This window comes from Amblyomma mixtum, chromosome 5 (assembly GCF_055824585.1).
Source record: "Amblyomma mixtum isolate Tamu chromosome 5, ASM5582458v1, whole genome shotgun sequence".
Lineage (NCBI taxonomy): Eukaryota > Metazoa > Arthropoda > Arachnida > Ixodida > Ixodidae > Amblyomma > Amblyomma mixtum.
Window position 1 is genome coordinate 153,942,056 of NC_143016.1, and position 17,881 is coordinate 153,959,936.

General features: G+C 50.1%; 1 protein-coding gene across 1 annotated transcript in view; it reads right to left on the minus strand.

Moving 5' to 3' along the window:
* LOC149344187 (uncharacterized) overlaps positions 1-6,887 on the minus strand; it is a 37,990-nt gene extending 31,103 nt beyond the window's left edge. Inside the window, exons 1-2 of the mRNA XM_089547164.1 lie at positions 6,875-6,887; positions 5,419-6,120 (exon numbers count right to left, since the gene is read on the minus strand). Coding sequence (XP_089403290.1) covers positions 5,419-6,120; positions 6,875-6,887 — 715 coding nt within the window. The remainder of the gene's footprint in view (positions 1-5,418; positions 6,121-6,874) is intronic.
* Positions 6,888-17,881: the final 10,994 nt, after the last annotated feature.

Here is a 17,881-nt window from a genome sequence, read left to right on the forward strand (position 1 = left end):
AAAATGCGATATAAAATTAAAGAATCCGAAACTTATTGTTGTGCGTTTCCTAGTGCGCTGCCTGTCTTGTAGATTAAACTTTCATTCTGTTCTCTGAAGTGCTCAATTATACTAGTTTCTGCGAATTTCACCTGATTTTTGCCAGAATATTATAATTTCAGAAAAAAAATGCACCTATTGCACAAAGAATGGGTCCTAATTCAAAAAAGAGACAAGAGAGGATGTTCATCTGGTTTGCGGCGTACCATTGTGCATTCAGGAAGATTATGCACACACTAACCAAGCTGAATGTGCCTACAGCACCAAAGCTAACACGAATTCACTAAAACGAATATAACATTGTAGCAATAAAAATGTAACACACACCCTAAGCAGCACCCTTTCTCTGCATTCAACTCCCAGGTGCGAGATTTATCTCTGTGTGGTATTCATTTTGCGCTGCGAGGAAAGATAATGAAGAACCTCGGTACGTGTTTCCACTGATTCACACTGAAGGCTATTGAGAACGGCACTCTCATAAAATAGCCAATCAAAGCTTTTGAATCAAGAAAGCCAAATGTGGACCACCTTATAATATATTTTGGTGCCTCCTATGATACAAGCTCCAAGGCTATGCAGCGTCAGGTACCAATGATTAAACAGGAAAAAGCCCTGCTAAACCTTCCATGATGACGGTGAACCCCTCCACCACAATCTTTGGGGCAAAAAATTGCACTGTTGCACTACCTCAGAGCGGAACAGACACATGCATGGCGGCAGCTTGCAGATTGCCTGCTGTGCGCAGAAAAAATCGGGCAGTTTGCTCCAGCTGCAACAGCGCCTGTTCAAAATTAAGGGTATCTGAAACAAACGACAACACGCGCATTACCTCCACACCAGAATAGGTGTGGGATACATAAAAATGTCTCCTTCGAGAGTTGCCCAAACTGGGCAGGTAAAGGGGTTTCGTGCATGCAGCGAACATTACCTTGGGCTGCTAGAGGGGGAAAAAAGATAAGAGTAGAAATTAGTAGCGATTTTAAGGCTCGTTTAGTGGCCGCTAACTGACGACAGCCTGGAATGCAGCGCACGCAAAATGGTACAACGCAGGTTGATTTGTTTTATACGCAGCGAATAAACTGCGGGTCAGACTTATTCGCGTCTCTTCGTAACGTATGAATCGTAAATGCAGATCAGAAGTGCATACTGTGCTGTGCGCAAAACTCACAGAAAGAAAGTTGCTTGTGTACGCGCGCGCAAGGTTCAATCACGAGGCTCCTTCGCAGCGGAGCCTCGCGGAACGAAACATAAACCAGCTTTTCGCCAAAACACCCTTCACTCAGGTTTCGAAGCGAAATGCGCGCAGGAGAACACCGGCGGTCCACTCCTCAGATGATATGGATGGACGTGCTGCAGGCGCAAGAGAGTTGGAACTCGCAACTCTCGTGTTTTCCGTGGTGCTCAAAATGTGCACTGTGGTCGTAGGCGCCACCATCTACCGCCAAAAAACGACACAAATGCCGCGCCCTACGACGCATTCAGCCTGCCAGCGTCAACGTTCAGAATTACGTCATGCTGAGTCCTGTGAAGAAGGATGAAAGCAAAATTTAAAAAAAAGTGGAAATCCTTCGCAGAAAGCGAGTATGCGTTTGGAGAGGCGCCAGGCAAATGGAGCTGCTCCTTAGCTAAGTGGAGCAGAGTTCCAGATCAGCTTACATTCCCCGGCTCGGGACTTTTCTGGCCGCGCTTCTACACAGTAACAGGCGAAAGCCAACGAACAGCCCGTGAGGGGCGCCTTACCGATAAGCTTCCCTGCTGGTGAAGGGCAACACAGAACAGCAAACAAGCGGCGCAATCGGTCTTAAGCGCAACAGTTCCCACAGGTCATAAAGCCGCGAACGCTTGGTGATAAAAATCTTTCGCTAACGTAAAGACTCCGTTCTATACACTCCCATCATCACTAGCAGTGGGTTAGGTAACCCGGACAGCAAAACAGCTTTGTGATCACTTAACGTGAATGGTCGAATAAGTTGGATGTTGTACTGAACGTAAATCAGGAAGGAAACACCTAATCGGTCCCGTGTACGCCCGTCGGGAGGTCGCTCACGACCGCCCGCTGAACGATGTTCCGCCGTTCCGCCGTCTCACCGTAACGTGCGAAACAAAAACCCATACGACAGGCGCAGCTTCACCAGTCGCACATTTAGTATATGGAGCGATTGCTGGTGTATACAACAACACGTTCTACATTTTGTTGGCATGCATAAAAATGCCAACAGGGCTTCAAAAAAAAAAAAAAATCCGTTTCTTCGAAGAACGAAGCCTAGATTTTACTTTTATTCCTTTAATCACAGCTCCTCCTCCACTGGCGGGAATAATATAGGATGAGGTATTTTCCGCATCTTTATTGCTTTCAGAAAACTAGAATCCGTAATTTTAGAGCTATCCTTACGCCCGAAACATCAGGTTAATCGGAACAAATGAGGTAATTCTGACAATGTGATTGATTGATACGCCTGAGGAGTTGTAAAGTGTATGTGAACGGCAAAGGTGTAAAAACTGCATGTTAATTACGCACAAAAAAGGGCTCTTGTGAAAGACGTGGGCGCGTTCGAGAATTACCATAGCGGACTTGCTTCTTTTTTCTTTTTACAGAACTTGGGGAGTAGTCGCGCTCACGCACTTCGAACTACTTAATTCTTGTGCACGCAGTGGTAAATGCTCACGTTTCTTGCAGGACGGACAACTTTTATGCGTGCTAGACAAAACATTATGCTTGACTCTCCGAGCTAAGACAAAAGTACTTGTAGGAGATACTATCACGGGGTCCCTACTATCAGAAAGTTGTGTTAACAAGAGCCATCCCTTCTCCCGACATTTAACGAAATTAATCACAGTCGCTGTATTCACCACACACCACTCCCTTTTATTGGACTTGACGGGCTTGTCGTGACCTTACTTCTGGGCACGTGGGCCCGATCAAGCAGCTACCGTGAACAGTCGACAAGGCCGACGACCTCGCGACGGCGGTGGTGCAGTGGGGTGCTTAGAATGCCCCCCTCCGAGCCTAAGTGGATTAGTGCAGCGGAATTCTGACCACGGCAACAGCGGCGAAGGCAGGAGACGCGCCGGAGGTATTGTCAGAGCAACCACAACGGAAACGGAGGCGACGTGGTGGCGCCAGTCACGCCTTTCCAGCCGGGCTGGATAAGTCAGCATCTCCCCCTTCCCATCGACCCAGCTGCGAGAGAGTGGAACAGCCCGCACCTGCCCTGCCGTGGATGGTAACATGAACGCCCCCTTCGGTCCATCCGATTAGACAGTGCTCTTCGAACATTATTCCCCAGCCAGGGATCTGGGGAATCCGAACCATATTTAACTCGGCTGTGAGTGTGGCCGAGAGAAGCCTGCTAGCTCCAGTCGACTAGGTTGACGAAGACGTGCCCTTCCACTGAGAGCCATTCTCAGTTACCCTTTGTAAAATAATGTAAATAAGTGTATAAAGTTTTTCGTTACCTTCCTCCGAACCCAGTCTCCCATCCTCCTCGTCCCATCACCGGTCTCCGGCCATGCTACCCGGTGTGGTAACGGAGTGATCCGTTCAGCGTTTTAATCACTCGCCACCACACCGATTCTTTTTCGACAACACAACAACCACCATTTATTTACATGGATGAGAAAAGGCGGCACATTCCATCATCGACCACGGCAAGTCCACCACACAGCACACACTCCCAACACACACTGCCCACTCACCTGACAACCCCATCTCCCGTCCCCACCGCCACCGTCCCGACCCCTTTCCCAGAAAGGGCATATAATCCCCTCCGAGGTCGTCGTGCGGGGAGGTTCGGCGCGTTCGGAGCCCACTGGTCTCAAGGTAAGGGGGTAATGTCCTGTGCGGCTACCACCGTACGTTCTAACACTCCCCCCCAGAATACGTGGAGCGCATTCTACAATTCTGTCAACTGCCGCCAAAACTAACCAAGGATCTCAGGGGTCGAAGCGGGCGGCTCCCAATCCGCCGTCGGCAGAGTCGTTAGCCCTCTCCCAAGAAGAAAGTTTGAGGTGGCTAGGCTGGGCTAGGGGGTCGCCCTCTCCGACCTTGTTGTGCACATAAGTCAATGGCCGAGAATTTACTACGGCTTCAACTTCGCAAAGGATGGTGGCTAAGTTTTCAGCTTCTAGGCATTTCTTTCCGATCACTTTTCTTAATGCCGTCTTCACTGAACACACCATCCTTTCATAGAAACAACCCCACCATGGCACCCGGTCAACAATAAAGCGCCCCTCAACTTCTGCACATGCAAAATGGTCCATGACATCTGGGTGGCGCAGCGTATTCCACAGTTCGGTCAGTTCGTTTGCTGCTCGCTTGAAGGTCTGCGCGCTTGGTAGCGGTCCCATCGGAGCACTTTGCGGTGGTGAACTGAACCGTTGACAAGTGGCACAAGCACGCACCACCATTTTCACGAAATCTCTGCCGAGGGGGACCCAACACCTCTCGTGTAGTTGCACGAGTGTGTCCCTTGCTCCGGCGTGCAGCATTTTTCGGTGTGCGTTGATTGACAGGAGAGAGGAATGCCGATGGTCTTTCTGCAGGACGATGGGGCTCTTTCCGTAGGTTATCTAACCTTCGTCCTACTTCGTTCTCGCTTGGGTTTTCTGCCGGTGTGTCGTTTTCCTCTAATGTGGCTCGCAGAACGATCGCCTGGGCGCTACTCAGTACTGGGAATGACGAACTGCTCTTTCCGTGCACCGCCCATCCGAACATCGTCTCCAACGCGGTCAGGCTGCCTTTTAGACGACGAATTTGGCCTGTCAACGCTCCGCAGTAATGGTCCGATCCGATCAGAATATCAATTGAACGGTGTTCTAGCTCGTTCAGGTCATCGCCTAAACTGCAGCCAAGGTTGTGCAATTCTTGCATCATACTTTCGTCTGGGCTTGGGAGATCCTGCTGACAGATAGTCGGTGTTTCGAGAGCGTCGATCTCGTACCTTGGGTTATTTTGCATGCTTCGCAAAGTCAGCTGAACCCGTCGAAAGGTGCGTTCTGTTTTATCACCTCCAAACACGCCGACTGTTAGTATTTCGGTACCGAGCAGCTTGCAGTTGAGCTCCTTTGATATCTGTTCGGTAATAAAGGAGCGCTGGCTGCCAGTGTCTAACATAATTCTAGCCAGTTTTTTTTTCTTGTGGCTCTCGGCCCATGCTGTCACAGTTTGGAGCAGGACCACCGGTGTCCTGCCACACTGCGTTGCTTGCAGGCTGACTGGACTAGAGCTTTCGGTTACGTCCTTCTGTGTCTCATGCGATCGAGCGTCTCGCCGGTCGGGAATGAAGCTCGGGTCACACATCGTTGAGGCATGCCTACCGCGACACTTGCTGCAAGATAGCATGCGCTTGCACCTTCTTGCCGTATGTTTTGGCCTCGTACATCGGAAACATCGGCCGTGCTCCCGTAGCATGCGCTTCTTCTCCGACAGCTCCCTTGCGGTGGTGCAATCCTCCGTTGCATGCTGTTTTGAGTTGCACAGGAAGCATTCCACGTCCTTCATTGTGCCATGCAAAGCTGCCGCCGACGAATGTCTAGGCTTCCCAGAATAAGCTGCACTCTTCAGTTCATGCGCCGGATTACGGGACATGGGCTTACCAGTTGTGTCGTTGGGTTGCCTGCCCGCCCTTTCTCGGCACTCGACTTCGATCCGAAGAAATTCCATAAGTGCGCGCAGCTCTTTCTTATGCACCGATTCTGTTCTTATGTCAGAGCTGGTGTCGATGGTTGAGGTGTTGCCGTTGCTGGAGCCCTCTGCGTCCTTCGATGCCATCATCCTGTTGTACAGCAGGCTCAGGTCGGTCGGAAGTGCCCGGAGTACAAGAAGGTAGAGCATTGCGCAGTACGATTCTTCGCCCACACCCAACGCCTTAAGGCCTCGCATGTGAGCCTGAAGGCTGTCATACCAGCGCCGCAGAGTGTGGGCACTGCCTGTCGATGACACCTGTGCGACAGCCATGAGACCCTCCATCTGGTCCTGGATGAGGATGGCTTGATTCGCGAATCGCTTCTTTAGGATGTCAATGGCGTGGTTGTAACACTCCGCCGTCAGTTGCAACCCCTCGATGGCAGATGCTCCGTCTCCTGTCAGTGCAGATCGCAAATACTGAAATTTCTCTGCTGGCGATAGGTCCGAATTCTTGTGGATCGATGTTTCAAATAGCTCCCAAAATGGCTGCCAATTCCTTCTTTCACCATTAAATTTCAGGAGTTCCAATTTGGGGAGTCTTGTCTTGGCAGTCGTTCCTGTCGTTGTGCTTCGATCTTCGTTCGACTTAGTGCTTCCCACGTTCGTTCCTTCTGCGGTGCGTTTCGCTGCAGACTTCAGCTTGGTTAGGGAAGTCACAATCTTGTCGCCGTATTCGATGACGGTTGCAAACTGTGCGTCGGCTTCCTGCTCGCTGATCAGAGGCTCGATGGCGGCGTCTACGTCGTTCAGTTGACGTTGAGTCAATTGCTGACGCTCGATAATAACCTCCATATCCTCGGCGTTCGGTGCGGTAGACTTCAGCAAGGCATCTGCCTCACCAACCAGACGCGTTGCGTGGGTTCGCAGGGCCTTCCTCTTTCTCTTCGAGATCTCGATGTCTTTCGAGGAGTCGATCTTGGTGGTCCGTTGATCTTGCAGAATCGTTCTCCCGGGTTTCGGCACCAGAAATTAGTGTAGTAACGGAGTGATCCGTTCGGCGTTTTAATCACTCGCCACCACACAGATTCTTTTTCTACAACACAACAACCACCATTTATTTACATGGATGAGAAAAGGCGGCACATTCCATCATCGACCACGGCAAGTCCACCACACAGCACACACTCCCAACACACACTGCCCACTCACCTGACAACCCCATCTCCCGTCCCCACCGCGACCGTCCCGACCCCTACCCCTCCGAGGTCGTCGTGCGGGGAGGTTCGGCGCGTTCGGCGCCCACTGGTCTCAAGGTAAGGGGGTAATGCCCTGTGCGGCTACCACCGTACGTTCTAACACCCGGGTCGCAACAGGCTGCCCTATAGATTAATAGTTACAAGCGTTGGCCGATCAGATGCTCAGCTTTTACAAGGAATTTACGTAGTGAGGAGGCTCGGCTAGGCGAGCAGTCCCTCGGAACCCGTAAACCGCATAGCCAGGTACAAAGTTTTATTATTTCTTGTTTGTAAAGGCAATGCTTACGGAGACAAGACTCCGTTTTCTTACAAAGTAGCGACGAAAAATTTCAGAACAGAAAAAAGAGACAACTCGACAGCTCTGCCTATGGACTGTCTATAGAGTTTCTATTAGATACGAGCTGAGAAAGGAAATAAAATGTTCAGTCGACTAACTCCCACAGTGGGTTACAGATTGCAGAAGGATGAAGAGCCGCCGCAGTGGCTTAGTGGTTACGGCTCTCGATCCACCGCGGTGGCTCAATGGTTACGGCGCTCGTCTACCGAGCCGGAGTACCCGGGTTCGAACCCGTCCGCGGGGCCGCGTTTCGATGGAGGTGGAACGCAAGAGGCGCCCGTGTGCTGTGCGATGTCAGTGCACGTTAAAGATCCCCTGGTGGTCGAAATTATTCCGGAGACCTCCACTACGGCTACTCTTTCTTTTTTCACTCCCACCTTACTCCTTTCCCTTACGGTGCGGTTCAGGTGTCCAACGAGATATGTGAGACAGATACTGCTCCATTTCCCTTCTTCAAAAACCAACTTAATGTATGGCTGTGGGCTGCTGACCAGAAAGGCGCGAGTGCGATCACGGCCGTGGCGGTCGCATTTCGATGTAGGCGAAAGGTTAGAGGCCGCTGTGCTGTTCGATATCAGTACATGTTAAAGAATCCCAGGCGCGCGATTTATTCGGCGCCCTCCACCACGGCGTCCCTCATAGCCTGAGTCGCTTTGGCAGGGTAAACGCCTAAAAACTGTATAAACTAGAAAGAAACAGCCAATATCCATGTCTGCTTGCTCTTGCAAACAGAACCACCACGTGACCTTACGACTAAGTATGATATTCCTTCAGACGTGCGTCTGCGAACAGTCTGTAGACATTTAAGATATTTACCAGCGTTGTAGTCGGAGGACGAGAACGGAGGTGGGGGGGGGGGGGGGGGGGGGGGAATAGGGACAAGAGGTGTCTCTTTTACTATTTCTGCTTTGTATGCGGCGTCGCTCATTTCAAAATTGAGTTAACTAGTTCCAACTGACTGTTCTTCAGCGCATCTAGAACGGTAACATTGCAACAGGGCCCAACTAGAGAATTGACATTGCAAGAATGTAACACAGGCGATCTCACAGGCTGAAACATTTGGCGTGCACTGCAGTTAGATGAGAAAGGAAATTTCCTTTCGATGAATATGCTTCCTGACATGAAATGATGAAGAGCGAATACCATTCATGCTTGGAGCAGCTGCGTGGCTCAGAGTTAATGGTGCTCGGCTGCTGGCCCGAAGGACGCGAGTTCGATCCTGGCCGGGGCGGTCGCTTTTCGATAGAGGCGAAATATTAGAGGCCCGTGTACTGTGTGATGTCAGTGAACGTTAAAGAACTCCACGCGGCCGAAATTATCCGGAGCTCTCCAATACGGCGCCCCTGACAGTCTGAGTCACTTTGGGACGTTAAATCCCGTAATCCAAACCATTCATGCTTGGAGAAATTTCACTTGTTGTCCTTGTACATTGAATGTCCAACAGACAACCATAACTGAACTTCCACACGACGGAGTGTCAACAACTTGAATCTGGACCTTCGTAATGTAGCTAAGAAATGCCATTTAGAGAATCGACATTGCAAGTCACAACACGCGTGGCAATGCAAACACGGTGATCGCATAGGCTCAGCGTAAAGGCCCAACTCCATCGGCGCTTTTCGGCGTGCGCGCGGAGCGCCTGCGCGACCAGCACGCGCCGCGACGAGCGTCGAAAAGGGGCATGCATCTCCATGCTCCTGGTGCTGGCTCGCTGCCCCTCGCGAGCAGACTGAAAAAATGTCGATCCGTGAACAAAAGATGGTTGTGGAGCTGCAAGGATTCCAAGAAAATTTGGGGGAACCTGAAAGAGCTTTCAGCCGTGAAGAGTCCCCAAGAGCCCCGCGGTCCTCCGATTGTTGAAAACCGGACTCCGCTTCCGACTCGCGCGCTAGCGCCCGTGCGCAGGCGCCGATATCTGGCACTGTCGGATGCGAGCGTCGTGGACGCGCTCGGCGGCGGCCGACGCATTGCACATGCGCAGACTTCTTGTGTCCGACGCGCGCCGAAAAGCGCCGATGGAGTTGGGCCTTGAGTGGTGTGCACTACAGTGAGCATTCAAGCGAGATTGTATCTGCATTAACATGCTTCGAGACTGAAATGATGAAGAGCTAATATCATCGATGCCTGGAGAAACGTCACTTGTTCGTCTTAGTCATGTGCATGTCCACCGGGCAATCCTAATCAACTTCTTCACAAATGGATGTCTGCAACAATTACTCAACGTATACTTTGCTGTGAAGGGCTCTGGGTTTTGTTGAGTAGTTTCAAGTATTATTGACTTTCCATTGAACAGCCGCGCCGCTTATTGCTAGTGTAGGACAAAGCGGTTGGTTGCTGCTCGTCCTGCTGCTCGCGAGCGTGCTAGAGCTGTTGTTGATTCCGTGTAGTCATTGCACAGGGCACCCGCCTTGCTGACTTCTCGTCCTTCTTTTAGTGCGAAAACGCTTCTAGCCTAACCCTAGAGATTTAGACAATGTCTCACGCGAAGAAAATCAAGCCTTAGCCAGATCGAGTAAGGCTATGAACGTGCATGGCAATGGCCCAAGCTAAGCTCGGTTTTGGGGATGTCCCTATAGGTTAAGGATGATATCACATGGTACGACACATGGGGCATGTCCTAAACATGGCTAGGACACCCGAAATTTTCCCTTGCAACGACCTTGGCCTTATTTCACTGCCGGTGAATCCGGGTGGGCTCGGCTGAAAGACAGACTTGACCTATTTTAAACATGGAATTGGCCCACCTTCAAAAATTGCGTTTGCCAACCTCGAAATTTTGGTCGTTGCCTTCTGTACCTGTGGGGATTTTCCACTGCGGTAGACACATGCCGCGTGGTTCGCTCTATTCCAGCCTGACACGCGGAGCTGTCCAGGCAAGTCTGTACACAGCAAAGCGCAGCTGCCGACTGGCGCCGAGCCAGCCACCGCGCTCGGCTTTGTCGCATCACCAGCCCTTCTGCCAACTGTTAGCGCACCTGCAAATTCGGCCATGGCACGTGGTCTCATTATTTCACACACCCCGGCGACTAGTCAGCGCTCGGCTAATGTCCCCTGACAACTGGCACCTACCAGCGCACCTGCCCTGCTAATTTAGCCATGCCACGTGGTTTCATGACGCCACACATCGCTGACCAATCGATGCTCGGCCATGTGACGTGACCTTGTCACGTCGTCACTGTCTCGACCAGTCAGGTAATTTATGACTACCAACCATGACCTAACCACGCGGAGTGAATTTTAGGTCCGAACAAAACGAGGATCGCATTAATATAATCCACACTACCCTTTAGAAGGTATTGACGAACAATGGCACCTTGCTAAATGCTGTACATTAGAGATGCATACTAGTGCTCAGAAGCTTATACTGCCATGACTAGCGAGATAGGCATGACACCCCACTTGACTGAGACACATTAGACACGGAAAGAATAGCACTGCACCTCATCAAGAGAAACACACACCAGGAGCTGACAGAATACAGTATGGACTTCTGAGGTACCTTTACGATCCTGCAGTGCAGCTCACAGAACAGTTCAATAGCCACTGGAAAGGAGGCACACTCCCCGTAGAGTGCACAAGCGCTGTTGTAACACTCATACTGAAGCTAGAAAACCCCTATCTACACAGTACCTCAGACCAATTTCTCTTACCTAATGTGTGGGAAAGGAATTGATGCACATTTAGGGACCACAATATTCTTCCATGGCATGACATACAGTGGACGCCTGCTTGCGATGACGCCTTCGACACCTTGCGCCGCCTTTTGGTTTCGCCTCCTATCCTGCGCCACTTTGACCCGACTGCGCCTACTGAGATCCACACTGACGCCAGCGGTATTGGACTGGGTGCCGTTCTCACCCAACGCAAACCTGGCTTCCGTGACTATGTGGTCGCCTACGCCAGTCGGACCTTGAGCAAAGCGGAGGCCAACTATTCTGTTACCGAACGAGAATGTTTGGCCATCATTTGGGCCATTGGAAAATTTCGTCCCTATGTCTACGGTCGCCCGTTCTGTATAGTAACCGACCACCATGCCCTGTGCTGGCTGGCCTCTCTCAAAGACCCGTCAGGCCGCCTAGCTCGCTGGGCTCTGCGATTGCAGGAGTATGACATTCATGTCATTTACCGCTCCGGCCTCAAGCATAATGACGCGGACGCTCTTTCCCGCTCGCCGCTACCTAGTGCTTCATCGCCTGCTCCTGTGTCTGCTTACGACTTGTCCTCGCTTGCCACTGCCGACATGTCAACCGAGCAGCAGAAAGACCCTTGGATCGCCAGTCTTATTAACTTCCTTCCGAGTCCTACGACTGATAATTCGTCCCGTTTTCTCTTACGTCAAGCCCGTCACTTTTCTATTCGGGACGGTCTCCTCTACCGTCGCAATTACCTGTTCGACGGACGCAAATGGCTCCTAGTGATCCCCCGCCATCTACGCACCGACATTTGCGCCGCTTTTCATGCGGACCCACAGTGTGCCCACGGCGGCGTGTTGAAAACCTACACGCGTCTGCGTCTTCGATTCTACTGGCGTGGCATGTACCGCTATGTTCGCCACTTTGTGCGATCTTGCCCATCCTGTCAACGGCGTAAATGTCCGCCTCACACCTCGCCTGCTACACTGCAACCGTTACCCTGCCCTGCCCGCCCGTTTGACCGCGTTGGCATAGACCTCTACGGCCCCCTCCCTCCCACTCCCGCTGGTCACCGCTGGATTATCGTGGCCGTGGATCATCTCACACGTTATGCTGAAACGTCTCCATTACCATCTGCCTCCGCCCGCGACGTGGCTTCCTTTCTTCTAAAGAACCTGATCCTTCGCCATGGTGCTCCTCAAGAACTGCTCAGCGACCGTGGACGCGTATTCCTGCCTGACGCTCTTGAGGCCCTCCTCAAGGAATGCCGCATTATCCATCGAACCGCTTCGTCTTACCACCCTCAGACCAACGGCCTGACCGAGCGTTTCAACCGAACCCTCAGTGACATGCTGTCCATGTACGTCGACGCCAACCACTCCAACTGGGACCAAGTTCTTCCCTTCGTCACCTACGCATATAACACTGCGACACAAACCACCACTGGATTCTCTCCCTTCTTTCTTCTGTACGGCCGCGAGCCCCCCTGCACGATGGATACTCTTCTTCGCTACCGACCCGACATTTCCGAGTCCACGCCACTGTCCGACGCTGCCAGGTACGCCGAAGAATGCCGCCAGCTTGCTCGCTCGTTTACCACGCAGACCCAGTGGCAGCAAAAACATGACCGCGACACTTCCGCGGCCTCTACCTCCTACCCTGCCGACTCCCTTGTGTGGCTCTGGGTGCCTCCCACAACTCCCGGCCTTTCGCGGAAACTGCTGCATCGCTATCATGGTCCCTACCGGGTTCTCAAGCAAACATCTCCGGTCAATTATATTGTTGAGCCTGTTGCACCCGCTGCGGACTTGCGTCGCCGTGGCCGCGAAACCGTCCACGTCGACCGACTGAAGCCGTACTACGACCCCTCTGTTCTTCCTTCCCCTTAAGACGCCAGGATGGCTCCTTTTCACCCGGGGGAAACTGTAGTGTGCCAAGTGTGACAGGTTCCGCTACCACCATGCGCCGACACTGCGCTGCGCCTGACGACGACGAAGTTATGCGCCGACACTACGCTGCGCCTGACGACGACGAAGTTCCCCCGCTCTCTTCTCTCTTGGTGCTGGCTACGCCCGTCTACGCTGCCAGACCCTGCACAGCGGTTCGGTCTCTTGAGGACGCCTGATAAACGCACCCCTACACACTGTTTTTTGACAGTCAAAGCGCTCAAAAAGACAATGACGACAGGAAAAGAGAGACATGCAAGGAGAGGCAAAGGAGAGACATATGAAGACAGCATTAGAAAGGTAGCAGTGTAGTTGAGACGTCGCAGACGACAAAGAAAAGAAACGTGGATACATGCCCTTGATACACCAGTGGCAAAAAATAGCAGCAGAAGGAAACGAAATGAAATGCTAACCAGTGTCAATGCTGCGAGTGTGATATTACTTACTGTGTGAATTTTGAGGGACTGCATGCTATGAAAATATGATCAGGGAGTGAATTATATCCTTCAATGGCAACAGTGGATTAGTGGAGGTGGTGTACTGTTCCGATGCGGGGTAGCGAAATGGATTTACAAAGAGCAGGAAAAGTATTTTAGAGTATGCAGAATACACATAAATGAGCGATTTTCCTTTTATGCGCTGATGTCTCGGGGTCAGCTAAGGTGATTTAGCGGTCATAATGCTGCACCGAGTGTCACAGTTGGATGTACTTGATCTGGTGGAATAGAATGGAACAGTTTCTAAACTGGTCAACAATTTAGATGAATCCCCCAAGGCGGAATAGATTTTGTAATGAGGGAGCAATCACTCACTGGCATCCACCCAAGCGCAGCCACATGGCAGGGAAAAAAAGCTGTGCAGCGTCCACCGAAACTTCGTAGTTAAAGAAAAATTCATCCTGGTTCGGGGTTCGAACCCGGAACCAGCGCTTCCCCGGAGCGGAAAAATGTGCTAGCCGTTCCGGTTGCGTATTGCAAAAGCATATCCCGTAGGCGCACTCGAGAAGACGACGCCCAGAAGTGCTACCAGGTGACATGACGTAACTTCCGTCGAAAGCAAAAATGACCGCTTCATGGGCAGTTTTCACGCCGTTGTAAACAAATGGTTCTCAAGGTCTATACAAACCGCCTTGCTGGATCTTGGATACTTTCCTCTGGATGCAAAAAAGTGCGTCCATTCTAAGGTACTGTGCAAGCCGCGTCGTTGGATGTTTGATGTGCGCCGTTGAACAATGAAAGTGCGTTGTTGGGTCTCGAAGCCCGCCAGTCGGCTGCTCGTGTGTAATTTTCGAATGTTTGCTCGATGCTCGGTGTTCGCTGCGACTTGCCATGCAATGAAGTAGGGTTATGGAAATATACCATTAATTTTATATTGTGGCCTGATGTCTCAATATCCATGCTTGCCATAGGCGTGCGCAAACGGAGGGGAAGGGCGATGTGGCCCTCCTAATAGACATAGAGAAGGGGGCGGAAATTTTTGTGTCATATTGTACTCAGCTGCCCAGAAGACATGAACAGGCACTACCACGATCTTTGACTCCCCTTATGGAGAGTATTCTTCGATGTGTTGAGAGCAACAGACTGAAAAGAAGGCGGTATGGGAACCAGTCTGCAGTACTTCGAGCTACTGCATTTTAATGTTACAACTTCTACTTCCTTCTCATTCGGTTTTTGTTTCATTCTTAATGCACTTGAAAGGTTACCAATTGTTCTTGTATTAACTTATTTTCTTTTTGTCCTAGGCTTTTTAAAAACATACATGCACTAACATGCGGTAGAAAAATGTGTGTGACAAAGCTCTCCACATCGAATCATGTGTTTATTCTTGCATTACCTCACTTATACACTGCAGATAACAGCCCTTCCTGTTGGGGATCCAGTTTAGATTTACAGCATCATACTTGAGCAGGAGGTTAATTACAGCATTATTTTATTCCTTTAGTCATCTTCTACATTGAGCCCTTTGAATACTATAAGAACAATAAAAATATCCGAATTAACAAAGCAGCTACATAATCTTGTCTTCACAAATTGATTTATGTTTTGAATTACCCAGCTCAAGTCCGGCAACAGTACTGTGTACTTACCTTGGCCTTCCTGTCTACCAAATTGATGCACGTGGGGAAATTTCATTTGTGTACAAGCCAGCCGAAGATCAGTTTTGCTGAATTCTACACTAGGGTGATCTGTAATGAGAAGGGGCAGGGGGTGCTTCTGGTTGTGCTTGACCTGCTATAGTTATGTGATCATCACCGGCTGGATTAAACGCACTCTCCCAGTGTTGTCCAGTTACCCCTGCCGTGTGTAACAAGGGCCGCATCCTACCAGTGAATTTCCTTATATCATGGCTCTACGTAACCTCTGCTGGCTGCGACTATAATAATCCCGTCTTGATATCCGTTCTGCGGCTGTTAACTCAACACTGGTTATCTGTTGTGCACATCAAATGACCTGCCATACTGCCGAAAGCTTTTCTACTAATCTTCGTACAATAAGTCGACTGGGCTGAAATTGACGCTTTACTAGACGAGCGTAATTTCGGAACATATCACTAACTCCATCGCGTGCGTCAGGCCAAGGATTTCGGCCGCAGTGAACATGGCTCTGCCACGCGTAGTCTACGCTCTTCCCTCGGCTGCCACCAGACAGGGACTCTCCTCATGCACAATCAGCGCGTGCTCGGCTGACACGGTTGCGGTCGGAGTCGCATCCACCTGCGCATACTGTGGGAGCCGATTAATGGCCGGACGACATGCGAGGACTCACCCGGCTGTGGTTCTTTGTAGTACCTCACCGGGATTCGCGCCATCTGCTTCAGGGGCCCAGTGTTTGTTCGCGTGTGCAGAGTGCTGTCGTCGCTGATGACTTTTACGGTACTCTCTACTGGTTGTATGCAGGGCTGTCATAGATGTCATTGCCTTCTGCACCAGCACGGGCGAGGAAGCAGACATTTGAGCAGCTCTTTCGTTCTGCGTACACTCGTCTGGGCTAACAGGGACGTGGTCTTGGTGCCTTTTTCCTCTGCCATTTTATATGCGACAAGAGAAATCTTAGAGCCTCTTCTAAGGTCACTGTGAAAGGATCTTTCCATAACGTGCAGGAAGAAAGCGGGATCTCAGCCATTGTTGCACTATGTCTGCTGGGACCACTTCAGCAGTATATCTGACCACTCGAAGCATAACTCGCCACTATTATGGCCTTGTGAAGAAAAAAATTTAACTATAAGCTGATAAGGTGCACAAAATAAACCTGGCAAAACATTTTCTACTGGATATTGTGCACTGTATACAGCCGACATCGGTGGCTGGTCAGAAGGTTTTCTTCAGTGCAGGTCTCATTGGGTGATTTTCTGGAGCAGTCACTGCAGACAGGTGACACGAAACGTTATGACATGAAACGTTACATAGCCGCCGCTCTGGCGCCTGCTCAGCCCTCAACCGAAATTAAACCTTACACATGGAGTTACATGTGTCGCTAAGTTTGCATTGCGGGCATCAAAAAGAAGACACAACACTTCCCCTTGCAAACGCGTGCGCGGTGAAACAAATAAAACTGCTAGTGTCGCTTTGTTAATGGCGAACGATAGGTGTTTTAGCGCGACTTTACTTTCAGTTAACGAGCAAACAGGAAGTGGACGTGGAAGAGCCCCAATGGTGAGACTAAAAATGAAATAGACTTCATACTGTGTGCTCACCCTGGCATCGTAGAGGATGTGGTAAGGTCCGTTGTAGCGACCACAGAATGGTAAGGTCTCGTACTAGCTTAGATTTGAAGAGAGAACGGAGGAAACTGGTGCAGCGAAAGGCTATTAACGAGTTAGCATTAAGAGGGAAGGAAGAGGAATTCAGAATGGCGCTGCAGAACAGATTTTCCGCTTTAACTGAAGAAGACGACCGTAGTGTTGAAACAATGAATGATAATCTCACAGCTATCGTTACAGAGTGCGCCGCAGAAGTAGGTGGTAGGATGGTTCGACAGGATACCAGCAAGCTATCTCAGGAGACTAAAGATCTGATTAAGAAACGCCAAAGCATGAGGACGTCTAACTCCACAGACAGCATAGAACTAGCAGAGCTATCGAAATTAATAAATAAGCGCAAGGTAGCCGACATAAGAAAGTTTAACATGGAGAAAATCGAGCATGCTCTAAGGAATGGAGGTAGCCTAAAATCAGTGAGGAGAAAACTCGGCATAGGTAAAAACCAGATGTATGTTCTAAAAGACAAACTGGGCAATGTCATCAGCAATATGGATAAGATAGTTGAATTAGCCGAAGAGTTCTGCACAAATCTATACAGTAGCGAATGTAATCATCAAGTTACTGAGGGAGGCAGTCGAGCACAGCAATGGGACATCCTGCCAGTAACTAAGGAGGAAGTAAAGAAAGCCTTAGGAGCAATGAAAAGAGGGAAAGCAGCTTGTGAGGATCAGGTAACAGAACATTTATTGAAGGACGGAGGAGAGATTGTGCTACAAAAACTAGCCACCCTGTATACGCAATGCCTTGTAACCTCGAGAGTACCAGAAGCTTGGAAGAACGCTAACATAATCTTAATTCATAAGAAAGGAGACGTCAAGGACTTGAAGAATTACAGACCGATCAGCTTATTGTCCGTTGCCTACAAGGTATTTACTAAGGTAATCGCTACTAGAGTCAGGACAACCTTGGACTTAAGTCAACCAAACCAAATGATCAGGCAGGCTTTCGTAAAGGATACTCGACAATAGACCACATTCACACTATCAATCAGGTGATATAGAAATGCGCAGAATATAAACAACCCCTATATATAGCCTTCATTGATTACGAGGAAGCATTTGACTCAGTGGAAACCTCAGCTGTCATGCAGGCATTGCGGAGTCAGGGTGGGGAAGAGTGTTATGTGAAAATATTGGAAGATATTTATAACGATTGCACAGCTACTATAGTTCTCCATAAAGTCAGCAATAAAATTCCAATACGGAAAGGCGTCAGGCAGGGAGACACGATCTCGCCAATTCTCTTCACGGCCTGCTTACAGGAGGTTTTCCGGAGACTGGAATGGG